Genomic DNA, 14,511 nt, shown 5'->3' with positions numbered 1-14,511 from the left:
ACAGTGCAGTAAATTTGATGATATATATAATATACTTCATGACTTAGTAGTTTCACTCCTATGTAAACAAAGGATCTAGAGAAACACACACATATAGCCACAGTGCTATAAAAAAGTGGAAGTAGAAGAGTGGGGGGAAGGGCAGATACTTCCAGTTACTGGTCTGGCGTGTAAGGAGCTTTTAAGTTGTCAGTCCTGTACTCACAAGGAAAAAGCTGACCGAACTAAAAATCAACAACTCTTCTTAGATCTATTGAAGGATTGAGCTCCCAGAGAAAATTGCTGCCCCCAAATTGGAGAAATTGGCTGATATAATTACAATTTACTGGAGCAGAAGCCCAGAAGCAAAAAACTCTTGAGACCTAGCACCAGGGTAAAAAAACAAACTGTAACTGAAAAATTGCTGGAGGCTCAGTGTAGACAAGTTTGAGATTTAAAAAATCTATGGGAAGTTTGGTACAGCATGGAAGGAGCCTAGAAAGTGACCATTCTGTCAAAGTAAAAAGCTAAGCAAACTAAAAACACCAACAATTCTTCTTAGATCCATCAGAGAAGGGTAAGCTACTGCCCTGGATGGGCCTACAAAGTATTATGCCAAGTGACATAAGCCAGAGAAAGAGAAATATCATATGATTTCACTGATTTATGGAATCTTTAAAAAATGTATACTAAATAAATAAATAAGCAAACCGAATAGAAACAGATCCATAGATATAGAGAACAAGCTGATGGTTGCCAATGGTGGATGGGGTAGGAGTGGGGGGATGGGAAGAAAAAACAAGTACTGTGGAAAAAATCCTCAATGGATTAAAATAGAGGACAGACAATAAATATCAGGAAAGTTATGCATAAAAAATAAGACCAAAGAGATAGAAACTATGAAGAACCAAACAAATTCTGGAACTGAAAAATATAATCCTTGAATGGAAACATTTAATAGAGGGATTCGACAGCAAGCAGAAGAATCAGCAAACTTTCAAACAGAGCTTTTGAAATTACTGAGGCAGTGGAACAAAAATAAAAAATAATGAAGAAAAGTTAAGAATGCCTAAGAGATCTATGGGACACCATCAAGGTGAACAACATATGCATTATGATTGTCCTAGAAGGAAAAGGAAAAGAGGGGAGTAGAGAACCTATTTGAAGAAATAATGGCAGAAAATTTCCCAAATATGATGACAGGAATGGACTTAGAGGGGATGGGAGATGGGAAAAAGAGGGGGAAGAAGGGCAAGGGTCTAGTCAAGGAACCTAGTATAAATTACCCATGGACATGGACAACTAAATGGGGACTGACTGGGGGGCGGGGGAGCAAAGGGGAAAAAATGGGATAACTGTAATAGAAAAACAATTTTTAAAAAACTTTAATTCTTTGTAAAATAAAAAATCATAAAGGAAATTCTCAGGCTATGTTTACATGTCACCAATAGAAATGAGTCAGTATGCTAGTATGCTTTGTTTCTGTGAAAGTAAAATTACTCTTTCTTTAAGAAAGCTTAAAACTCCAAGAGGAAACACATTACTCACACGTAGCTAACATTACTGGGGAAAGGAGTGAAATGAACTGTGGAGGTGAGGAACCAGTAATAGCTTTTTAAAGGTATACCCAATTATCTAATTCAGGCTAAGTTTATTCAGTGGTTAGATGGCCACAGTAGGAATTACCTGAATGACAAATGTTTATGCTACAATTGTTCATGTATTACCACAGATGTTGTCTTTATGGAGGAGTATGGACTTACAAATTCAAGAAACTTGTAGAACCCTAGAATAAGCTTAAAAAGACCTCCCTAGACACATCATAATCAAACTGTCCAAAGTCACAGATAAAGAATATCGAAAGTAACAAGAAAAAAGCAACTTGTTAAATACAAAGGAACTCCCTTTAGATCGGATTTGACAGCAGAAATTGTGCAGGCTAGAAGGGAGTGGGATGATATATTTGAAGTACCGAATGAAACTAACTGCCAAACAATTCTACAACCAGTAAAAATATCTCTTCCTAAAACAAAGGAGAAATTAACACTTTAACAGATTAAAAACAAACAACAAAAAACAGTTCATCACCACTAGTTCGATGTTACAAGAGATGTTGAAGAGTCCTACAACTTGAAGTAAAAGGACAATTAATAGCAATACAAAACCATATAAAAATAAAAAATTCCCTCGCAAATGTGAATATGCAGAGAAATATAGAATCAAAATATCTGGTATAAAATTTTCTTATAGAATGAAAATTAATTATAAATCGATGTTAATATATGCAATATAAAAACAATTTGTGTAATCAACACAAAATGGGAGGAAGCAGAAATATAAAGGTGTAGCTTCTATATATGACTGAAGTTATCAATTTAAAATAGATTGTATAATTTGAAGATATTTTATGTAATTGTAATGGTAGCCACAAAGAAAATATCAAAAAAATATACACAAAGGCAAATGAGAAGGAAATCAAACCATGCCACTACAAAATGATCAACAGAACACAAAGACAGCCAGAGAAGAAAAGATGCAAAGAAAGCTACAAGACAGAAAACAACATGGCAATAGTAAGTAAGTAAAGGGATTAAATGCACCAATTAAAAGACAAAGATTGGCCCTGGCTGGTGTAGTTCAATGGACTGAGTACCGGTTTAATTCCCACTCAGGGCACATGCCTAGATTGCAGGCCCGGTCCCCAGTTGGGGACGCACAAGAGGCAACCACTCATTGATGTTTCTCTCTCTTTCTCCCTTCCCCTCTCTCTAAAACTAAATTAAAAATTTTTTTAATAAATAAAATAGAAGACACAGATTGGCTGAATGGATAAAAAAAGACAAGCTCGAACAATATGCTATTTGCAAAAGAGTCATTTTACATCTCAGGACACACACAGGGTGGAGTGGAAAGGGTGGGAAAGATATTCCATGCCAATGGGGAACCTAAAGAGAGCAGCAGTGACCACATTTAAATCAGACAAAATATTGGGTTAGCCAAAAGTTCATTTGTTTTTTTTTTTCTGTACAATGTCTGTACATAGTAGCACTTAGTTGTCCTTAACTTCATTCAAAACTACTTTGTTAGACTGTATTGTGACAGTTGTCATATAAGCATGCACTTAAAAAAAATCAAAATTGGTGAATTTTTGTGTATCCATTTTAATATTGAAGATGGAAGAAAACACACATTTTCAGCATACTATGCTTTACTATTCAAAGAAAGGTAAGAATGCAACTGAAACACAGAAATTTGTGCAGTTTATAGAGAAGGTGCTGTGACTGATCAAACGTGTGAAAATTGTTTGTGAAGTTTCGTGCTGGAGATTTTTTGCTGGACAATGCACCACAGTCAGGTAGACCAGTTGACATTGACAGCGATCAAATTGAGACATTAATTGAGAACAATCAACATTATACCATGTGGCAGAAAGCCAACATACTCAAAATATCCAAATCAATAAAGTTATTGGTGAAAATGAAAAATACGTCATTTATTTTACAGAAAAAACCATACGGACTTTTTGGCTGACCCAATAGAACTTAAGATAAAACTGTCACAAGAGACAAAAATGTTATATAATAATAAAGGGGCAATTCACCAAGAAGCTGTAACAGTTATAAATGCATACACAACCTAACACTAGAGCACCCAAATATACAAAGCAAACATTGCCAGACTAAAGGGAGACAGAGACCAACACAACATTAGTAGGAAATTTCAATACCTCACTCTCAGATATGGAGAGAACAACCACACAGAAGTTCAGTAAGGAAACAGGAGATGTGAACAGAACTACAGACCAATTGTACCAAACAAACACAGCACTCTGCCTACCAAAAGGAGAATATGCATTCTCCTCAACAGCACATAGGACATTCTCCAAAGTAGACCACATATTAGGCCACAAAACAAATACTTCAAAAAATCTAAGAAGATTGAAATAATACCAGCTACTTTCTTCAAAACAAGGGAATGAAACTAGAAATCAATAGAAGGAAAACAGGAAAATCCATAAATATGGATAATGCACTCTTAAATAATGGTTCAAAAAAGGAATCACAAAGAAATTTAGAAAATATCTGGAGACAAATGGAACTGAACACATGACATACCAAAACTTAAGGGACACAGCAAAAGCAGTACTAAGGGAAGTTTATAGCAGTAAATGCTTATATTTAAAGAAGATCTCAAATCAACAACTTAACCTAACACCTCATGGAAGTAGAAAAAAAGAACAAACTAAACCCCAAGTTAGCAGAAGGAGAGAAATATTAGAGCAGAAATAAATGAAAAAGAAAATTAAAAAGAACAGGAAAAAAAATCAAACTAAAAGTTGGTTTATTGAAAAGATCAACAAAATTGACAAACCATTAGCTAGAGTAAGAAAAAGAGAAGATTCATAGCTAAAATTATAAATGAAAGAGGAGCCATTACAAATGATGTCCCAAAGATAAAAAGGATTAAAAAGACTTCTATTAATAATTATATGCCAACAAATTAAATAACTGAGAAAATATTGATAAATTCCTAGAATCATAGAACCTACCATGACTGAATTATGAAGATATAAAAAACCTGAACAGACCAATAACTAGTGAAGAGATTGAAGTAGCAATCAAAGAAGCTTCCAACAAAGAAAAACCCAGGACCAGATGGCTTAACTGGTAAATTCTACCAAGTACTTAAAGAAAAATGAACACCACTGTATCTCCAACTCTTCCAGAGAATCAAAGAGAAGGAAATACTCTCAAACTCATCCTATGAGACTAACATTACACCATGACATCAAAAGAATGAAATTGACCCATATATAAAAATTAACTCAAAATAGATTAAAGATCTAAACATATTACCTAAAACTATTACTTCTAGAAGAAAACACAGGGGATCTCCTGCTGGTCACTGGATTGGTAGTGATTTCTTGGATGCGACACCAAAAGTATATGCAACAAAATAAATAACAGAGAAAATAAAAAACAATTACACCAAACTTTAAAACTTCTGTGTGTCAGAGAAAATAATCAGAGTGAAAAGGCAACCTATGAATGAAAGAAAATAACTGCAAATCAGCTATCTAATAAGGAATTACAATAATATCCAAAATATATGTATGGAATTTCTACAACTCAACAATGACAACAAAAATAACCCAATTAAAAACTGGGTAAAGGACTTCACAGGTAATTTACCAGAGAAGGTATACAAATGACTAGTAAGCACAAGAAAAGATACTCAGTATCATTAATCATTAGGAAAATGTAAATCAAGCCACAATGAGATATCCCTCACAGTTATCAGGATGGTTACTATCAAAAGAAGAGAAAATAAGTATTAGCAGGGATTGGAAAAGATGGAACACTTGCACATGGTTAATGGGAATGTATAATGGCACAGTCATTATGAGAAACAGTAAAGAAGTTCCTTAAAAATTTAGGAATAGAATTACTACATCATCTAACAATCCCACTTCTGGGTATATATCCAAACGAATTTAAAGTAGGGTCTCGAATATTTTGTTGTTATAAAATACATCACTACCTGTGAAACAATATATTATTTGAAAATATATTTGGATTAGTAGTATAGTGCAAACTCTAGGACAATTACTAGAAAAAATATTTTTAAAGGTGAGTAATAAACTAGGGAGGGAAAATAAAATCATATAAAATGCTCAATAAAACTACAATAGGCAGAAAGAGTGGAAGACAAAAATAGGAACAAAGAGAGCAAGAACAAAAATAAAAACCAGTAACTGAAAAATAAATGTTTGTTGTTTCAGCCACACACTCAACAGTATTTTTGTCATAGCAGCTCCTGAATAGACTAAGACACATGCTATCACTAAAAAAAGAGAGCAGGATAGATAGCTATATTAATTTCAGACAGAGCATACTTCAGAGCAAGGAAAGTAATCATAGATAAAGAGGGAAATTGCATAATGACAAAAGGGTCAATTTTCCAAGACGACATTACAGTCCTTTAAGTGTATGTGCCTAAAAACACAGCATCAGAATACATACAACTACATAAAGCTACAAATAGAAAGAGGTGAATCCACTACAATATCCATTGGGTATACATTCCAAGACCCCCAGTAGATATCTGAAACCTCAGTACCAAGCCTTATACACACACTATTTTTTCCTATACATGCATACCGCTTATAGTTTAATTTATAAATTATGTACAGTAAAAGATTAACGATAATAACTAATAACAAAATAGAACAATTATAACAACATACTGTAATAATTTATGTGAAAATGGTCTCAAGCAAACTAGTACTTTTTCCTTCACAATTTCATGGGTAGAAGTTACTGTAGATCTTAGGAACATCAACATACGGTTTTGGTTTTTGTTTTTTCCTTATAAAGTTGAGAACGTTCACCTTTTCACTTAAAGGAAGCACTTTTCATCTTAACTACAGCATATCCAAATCACCAGTCTGACTACTCTCGTGCTTTGGGGCCATTATTAAGTAATAATTAAGTGCCTGAAGGCAAGCACTGCCATATCATGACACTCATAACTGAAATGACTACAAAGTAACTGGCAGGTAGTATATACAGCATGGATATACTGGACAAAAAGATAACATGTCATAGGCAGGATGGCATAAGATTTCATCACACTACTCAGAACAGTGAGCTATTTAAAATGTAGTGTTTATTTTTGGAATTTTCCATTTACTATTTTTGACCACAGTTGACTACAGGTAACTGAAACCACAGAAAGCAAAACCATGAAAAAGAAGGGACTACAATATTATAGTTTGAGACTTCAGCATGCCTCTACCAGAAATGCACAGATCCAGTAAGCTGAAAATAATTAAGGATATAGTTTAACTCAACAGCAACATCAATCAAGGAGATTATTTCACCCAACTAGAATCAGAATATACTAAGTCCTTATTTAATGTTAATAGGTTCTGCAACTAACTGAAATGACATATAAGGAAACCAATTTTACCACAGGTTATTGAATATAAACAAGTTAAGTTTCAAAGGCATTTCATTAACATTATAATTAAACAACCTTATTTGAGGACCTGCTACATATAATTTTTTCAAACTCACATAGCACATTCACTAAGACAGACCACATTCTGAGCCATAAAGTATACCTAAACAAATTTAACACAAATTATACAATGTCTACTCTCAGACCACAATGGAATTAAATTAGAAATCAATATCATAAAGAGGGGTGAAAAATCCCCAAATACCGGGATATTAAACAACATACTTCTAAATAACACATGGATCAAAGGAGAAACCTCAAAAGAAAATTTTAAATATTTTAACTAAGTGAAAATAAACCTTACCATAATTTGTGGAATGTAGTCAAGAGGGATACATATTAGAAAAAAAGAAGGCTCTAAAATCAACAGTCTAGATTCCACCTTAGGAAACTAGAAAATGAAGAGCAAATTAAATCCAAAGAAAGCACAAGAAATAAAAAATAGAACAGAAATCAATGAAATTAAAAATAGGAAATCAACAGACCAAAATCAATAAAACAAAAAGCTGGTTCTTTAAAAAGATTAGTAATATTCATACATCTAGGTCCTGGCCGAGTAGCTCAGTTGGTTAGAACATGATCCCCCCATGACAAGGTTATGGGTTCGAACTCTGGTCAGGGCACATAAAAGAGGCAACCAATGAATGCATAAATGAGTGAAACAACAAATTTAATGTTTTTCTCTCTTTAAAATCAGTAATAAAAATATATTGATACCTCTATCAAGTAAGAATAAAAGAAAACAACAAATTACTAATATCAGAAATAAAAGAGGGGTCCTCACTACTGATTCCATGTATATTAAAAAGATAATCAAGGAATAATGCGAATAACTATGCCCACAAATTTGATAACAGATGAGATGGATCGATCCTTGAAAGACACAATCTAACAAGACTCACACAAGGAAAAATAGGTACTAATTCTTTACAGTCTCTTCCAGAAAACAAAAACAGAGGGAATACTTCTACTCCACTGCCAGCACTGCCGTATACAAAATCCAGAAACAGTATTCCAAGAAAACATAAACACAGATAAATGCTCAATAAAATTTTAGCAATTTGAATAGAACAGTGTATAAAAACTTGTACACCATGAGAAAGTGGGATTCCCAATTGGATCATAGATTCAATGTAATCCCAATCCCAGAAGTTTCTTCTTTTTTTGGATATCGACAAGCCAATTCAAAAGTTTATATGGAAAGGCAAAAGACCCAAACAGCCAATATGATATTAAATAAGAAAGCTGAAAAAGTGACACTACCCCACTTTAAGACTTACGATAAGGCTACAATAATCAAGACAGTATGGAATTGGTGAAGGAAGAGACATAAAGATAAGTGGGACAAAACAGAAAGTCCAGGGGTAGATCCACACAAATATAGTCAATAGCTCTTTGACAACAGAGCAAGGGTGAAAGGTCAGTTGTTTGTTTTTGTTTTTTTTAAACAAATGGTCCCAGAAAAACTGGACAGGCCAAAAAAGTGAATCTAGATAAAAAAGAGCTTTATCAACATAATTGAGGGCATTTTGAAAATCATATAGCTAATATCCTACTATACTGAAAGCTTTCCTCCTAAGTTAGGAACAAGATATGAGTGTGTACTTTCACCACTGCTATTCAACACTGTACTGAAAGTTCTACCCAGAGCAGTTAAGACAAGAAAAACAAATAAAAGGAATTCAAAGTGGAAAAAGTAAAACTATGTCTTCAGAGATGACATGATCCTACACATAGAAAATCCCAAAGAATACACAAGAAAGGTACTAGAGCTAATAAATTCAGCAAAGTTGCAGGTTACAAGATCAACATATAAAAATCATTCACGATTCTTTATATACCAGCAATATACAGTCCAAAAAGGAAATTATGAAATCAATTCTATTTGTCATAGCATTAAAAAACAACAACAACAACAACAAAAAAAAAAACCTAGGAAAACATCTAACAAAGAAGGTGAAAGATTTATACCTGAAAACCTTAAGACATTGATAAAAGAAATTAAAAGAAGACCTAAGTAAATGGAAAGACATCCCATGTTCATGGATTAAAAGACTTAATATTGGTAAGGTGTCAATATTTCCCTAAGCAGTCTACAAATTCAACACAATCCCTATTAATATTCCAATAGCCTTTTTTGCAGAAATGGAAAATCCTCAAATTTGATCCTCAAATTCAAATGGAATTGCAAGGGATCCTGAATAACCAAAACTCTTGGAAAAAGAAGAACAAAGTTGGAGGACTTGCACTTCCCAATATTAAAATGTACTGTAAATCTGAAGTAACCAAAAGTGTGTGGTACTGGCATAAGGCTAGACATACAGACCAATGGAGCAGATGTAAGAGTCTAGAAATAAACCCATATATATAGGACCAGTATTTCTGACAAGGGTGAAAGAGTATTCAATGAAGAAGTAATAGTCTCTTCAACAAATGGTTCTGGAACAATTGCATTTCCACATGCAAGAGAATAAAGTTAGAATCATACCTCTCACTATGTTAAAAAAAATTAACTCAAAACTGATGAAAGACCTATTATGAGCTAAAACCATAAAACTCTTAGAAGAAAAATAGAGGTAAATCTTCATTACCTTGGCCTTGGCAATGTACTCTTAATTATGACACCAAAAGCATAAACAAAAAAAGAATAGAGAAATTTGACTTCAACATAATTAAAAACTATTGTTCTTTAAAGGACATTGGCAAGGATGTAGAGAAATAAGATCCGTTAGTGCAGTGCTGCTGGGAATGTAAAGTGGTGTAGTAACTATGAAAATCAATATGGCAGTTCCTCAAAAAGTCAAACATGGAATTATCATATGACTCAGTAATCACTATTAGGTATGTCCTCAAAAGAACTGAATTCAGGAGCTCAAACATGTACTTTCACACAAATTATCACTGCAACATTATTTGCAATAGGCAAAAAGTAGAACCAACCTAAGTGTCCACCAGCAGATAAATGGATAAACAAAATGTGGTAAAAACCTAGGATGGAATTTTATCCAGACATAAAAAGCAACAGAAACATGATAGAGCATGGATAAATCTTGAAAACATTACACCATTCCAAAAAAAAAAAAACAAACCAGATATGGATCACAGACTTAAACATAAAAGGCAAAATTATAAAACTTCTAGAAGATAACAGAAAAATATAGGTGACTTTGGGTCAACAATAAGTTTTTAGGTATAACACCAAAAGAATGGTCCATGAAAGAAAAAATCGATAAGATGGATTTCATTAAAACTAAAAAATTCTACTCCAAGAAAGACATTGTTAAAGAATGAAAGGACAAACCAAACACTAGGAAAAATATTTGCAAAAGCCTTATCTGATAAAAACCTGATATCCTAAATATACAAAGAACTCTTTAAAAAGTAAGAAAACAAATAACCTGTCTTAAGTCATTTTAGGATGCTATAAGAAATACCACAGACTGGTAATTTAAACAGCAAATATTTACTAATCACAATTCTGGAGGCTGGGAAGTCCAAGATCAGGGGGCTGGACTGGCCAATTCAGTTCCTGGTAAGAGCTCTCTTCCTGATTTGCAGAAGTCCACCTTGTTGTGGTATCTTCACGCGACAGAGAGATATCTCTAGTGTGTCTTCTTATGAAGGCACTAGTCCCACTTTTGAGGGCTCCCCTTTCTGGACCCAATTACCTTCCAAAGGTCCTACCCCTAAATATCAACACATGGGCATTATGGCTTTAACATATAAATTTTGGAGGGATATAAACATTTAGTCTACTGCACAACACAATTTAAAAATGAGGAAAGATGTCACCAAAGAAAATATGCAGATGGCAAATGTAAATAAGCATATGAAAAGATGCTCAACATTATATATAATTAGGGTATGAAATACCACTACACATATTTTAGAATGGCTAAGATACAGAACACTGACAACACCAAATGCTGGAGAGAATTCTCATCTATTGCTAGTAGGAATGCAAAATGGTACAGCCACTTTGGAAGAAAGTTTAGCAGTTTCTTACAAAGTTAAGCATAGTCTTACCACATAATCCGGCTATCATCCTCCTCGGTATTTACCCAAATGTATTGGAAACTTATGTCCACACAAAAATGTGCACACAAAAGATTATTGCAGCTTTATTATTAATTGCCAAAAGTTGGAAACAACCAAGATGTTCCTTCAATAGGTGAAATGAATAAACATTCTTTGCTACAGTCATACAATGGGATATTAGTCAGCAAAAGGAACAAGTGAGCCTTCGTCACAAAAAATCATAAATGCATATTGCTATTCTGCAACAAACAGAACAAGAGACACCCCAAAGGTCAGTAATTGCTAGTGGTTTGTGGAAAGGAAGGAAGGAACGATTTTTAGAGCAGTGAAGCTATTCTCTATGATATTTTAATGGTGGATAAATAATATTATACATTTGTCAAAATGCATAGACTTAACCCAAAGAGTGAACTCTAACGCAAAATATGTATTTAGTTAAAAATGTATCAATATTTATTTATCACTTGTAACTAATGCACCACACTAATGAAAGATAATATATTAGGGGAAATTGTAAGAAGGGAGGGGCATATGGGAGCTCTCTATACTTTCTACTCAATTTTTCTGTAAGCCTAAAACTGCCCTAAAACTAAAATCTATTAATTAAAAAACAAAAGTTTTTGTTTTTGTTTTTAAAGAAACAAAGGCAGGGGCAATGTGTTATTCAAAATGCCAATGTCATGTAAGACAGAGAAATGCTGAGTAACAAGTCGAGACTAAAGGAACCTAAAGAAATATGGTAACTACATGCAAAGGTGATACTATAGACTAAATATATATTGAAAGAAAAAATACTTTAAAGGAACCTTATTGAAACAATTGACAAAACTGGGAAAAGGGCAATGAACTGGACTAAAATAATCCTTCAACAAAGTTCCTAAATTTGGTGACTTCAATGCTACCCAGTAAAAGAATCTTCTTATTAAGAAATACACATGAAAATATTTAGAGATAAAAGATCATGTTGTATGTAACTTACTCTCAAATCATTCAAGAGAAAAGTTTTATACACATACATGCATAAAGAGGAAGAAAGAAAGCAAAAATGATAAAGCAATAGGTTGACGGGTCTTCTAAAAATTCATGTCCACCCAGAAGCTTTGAATGTTACCTTATTTGGATATAGGTTTCTTCCAGATATAATCAAGTTAAGATAAGGTTATACTGGATTAGGAAAGTTTGGACACAAACACACCGGAGAAAGCCATGTGAAGATGGAGACAGAGATCACTGTCATGCTGCCACAAGCCAAGGAAAATCAAGAACTGCCAGCAACCACCAGAAACTGGGAAGAGATGAGGAAGAATCCTTCTGGACCCTCAGGAAGGAAACAGCCTTGCCAGTGCCTTGATTTTGGAATTCTAGCTTCCAAAACTGTGAGAAAATAAATTTCTGTTGTTTTAAGCCACCTAGTTTATGGTACTTTTTTATGGCAGCCCTATGGAAACTAATACAGTAAGTAATAGATGAATCTGGGTAAAAGGTATACGGGTGTTTTTTGTACTAATTCATGCAAAGTTTTTAGTCTTCCTAACAGCCTTCCTCAGAACAAAAGTGTTTAACTTCGAAGCAAAGTTTTTTTTGTAATTTTGAAATTATTTCCATTGACAGATGAGTGGATAAACAATACGTGGCATATACACAGAATATTATGAATATTATTAAACCATAAAAAGGAAGGCAATCTGTCACACACTACAACTTAGATGAACCTTGAGGACATTATGCTAAGTGAAAAAAGCAACTCACTTATTCCACTTATATGAGGTACCTAAAATAGTCAAATTCAGAGACAGGAAGTAAAATGGTAGCTACCATGGACTGGTGGGAAGGGGGAAATGAGCAGTTATTATTTATTGGGTAGAGAGTTTCAGTTCTGGAGGTGGTCAGTGGTGACGATTGCAGAATGTGAATGTACTTAATGTCACTAAACTGTACACTTAAAAATGATTAAAATGGTCAATTTTATGTTATGTATATTTTACTACAAAACATACAAAATTATTGTATATGCTTGGAAGTAAGGTGGTCTTGACAAGTTGATTTTAAATTTTACATGGAAATGCCAAGTATCAGTAATAGCTAAAAAGTGTTGAAGAACAAGGTGGGAGGAATAACTCTCAGTTATCAAGACTTAACTAAACCTATAGTAACTGAAATAGTGTGGTAAGGAAGTAAAGAACACTTCTACAGACTCACCACCATAAATAACCTTCTACCAGGATTTTACACCCACATATTTTACCTTCCGTTAGCTCAACTCTATCTAAGGCCAACCCACCTATTTATGCAACAGATCCCATCCCTTCTTCCCTTCTCAAAGTCTTTACTGAGGCAACTCTCCCATCTGTCACCATGTGTGTATTCTTAAATAAATTAAGTGTAATTATTTAGAAAATAAAAATATTCACTTACCTTTTTTGAATTTATGTATAGGGAGCTTCTTAAGTTGATCTTTACGAAGTCTGTTTCTTCTCGCTCTATGTCTATCCTGGACAAATTTTGTGATCTAAAAGTAAAAGGGATAAAAAGAATCATATATTAAACATGCAAATAAAAATGGCCATTAAAATATCAAATATCTTCTAAGTTTCTGGATAACTGCTGAAAATGAATTCAATTTACTTAAATCCTAATGACAATATTAATCATTTTAATTACCCCATTAAATTACTCTTTGAATGTTTATTCATTGACTTAAATTATCTTTAATTTATTCCAACAAAAACATTGTAAATAACATGTTTGTTTGAAAAAACACAAACGGTAAACTATAGGTTACAAAGAAAATGAAGAATAGGAAAGTTGAAATTCCTGTAATTTATAAACTAAAAAATTTGGCGAGGATGTGGAGAAATAGGAACGAACCCTTTTGCACTGTAGAAAGCAGTATGGAGTTACCTCAAAATATTAAAAACAGAACTGCCTTATGACCCAGCAATTCAACTTCTGGGAATTTATCCCAAAAAACCCAAAACACTAATCTGAAAGAATATAAGCACCCCTATGCTTATTGCAGCATTACTTACAATCGCCAAGATTTGGAAGCAGCCCTAGTGTCCATCAGTAGTTGAGTGGACAGAACAACTGTGGTACATTTAACGCAATAGAATACTACTCAGCCGTAAAAAAGAAGAAAACTTTACACTTGAGACAGCACAGCTCGATCTGGAAATATTATGCCAAGTGAAATAAGCCAGTAGAGAAAGACAAATGACATATGATTTCACTCATATGCAGAACCTAATGAACAAATTGAAGTAACAAGCAAAATAAGAGACAGATTCATAGAACAGTCTGACAGCTCTGGAGGGGGATGTTAGGGGATCAAGCAAGAAAGAAAAAGGACTCATGGACATGGACAACAATGTGGTTGTTGTGTGGGGGAGGTGGAAGAGGGTATAAGGGGGATAAATGGTAATGAAAAAAATACAATAAAATATATTTTTAAAAATTTAATTAGGAATCACA

At 33.6% G+C, this 14,511-nt stretch overlaps 1 protein-coding gene across 3 annotated transcripts in view; it reads right to left on the bottom strand.

Annotated features, from left to right (window-relative positions):
- The window catches only part of RNF13 (ring finger protein 13), a 139,237-nt gene that overhangs the window by 13,967 nt on the left and 110,759 nt on the right, over positions 1-14,511 (bottom strand). For all 3 annotated transcript variants that reach the window (XM_090275754.1, XM_090275755.1, XM_090275757.1), the window contains one exon: positions 13,456-13,549. In XM_090275754.1, the coding sequence (XP_090131880.1) occupies positions 13,456-13,549 (94 nt within the window). The remainder of the gene's footprint in view (positions 1-13,455; positions 13,550-14,511) is intronic.

The sequence above is a fragment of the Furipterus horrens genome, unplaced genomic scaffold (assembly GCF_987537825.1).
Source record: "Furipterus horrens unplaced genomic scaffold, mFurHor1.1.pri manual_scaffold_1, whole genome shotgun sequence".
NCBI lineage: Eukaryota > Metazoa > Chordata > Mammalia > Chiroptera > Furipteridae > Furipterus > Furipterus horrens.
Note: the sequence above shows the minus strand (reverse complement) of the source record. Positions and strands in the feature narration are given on the sequence as shown.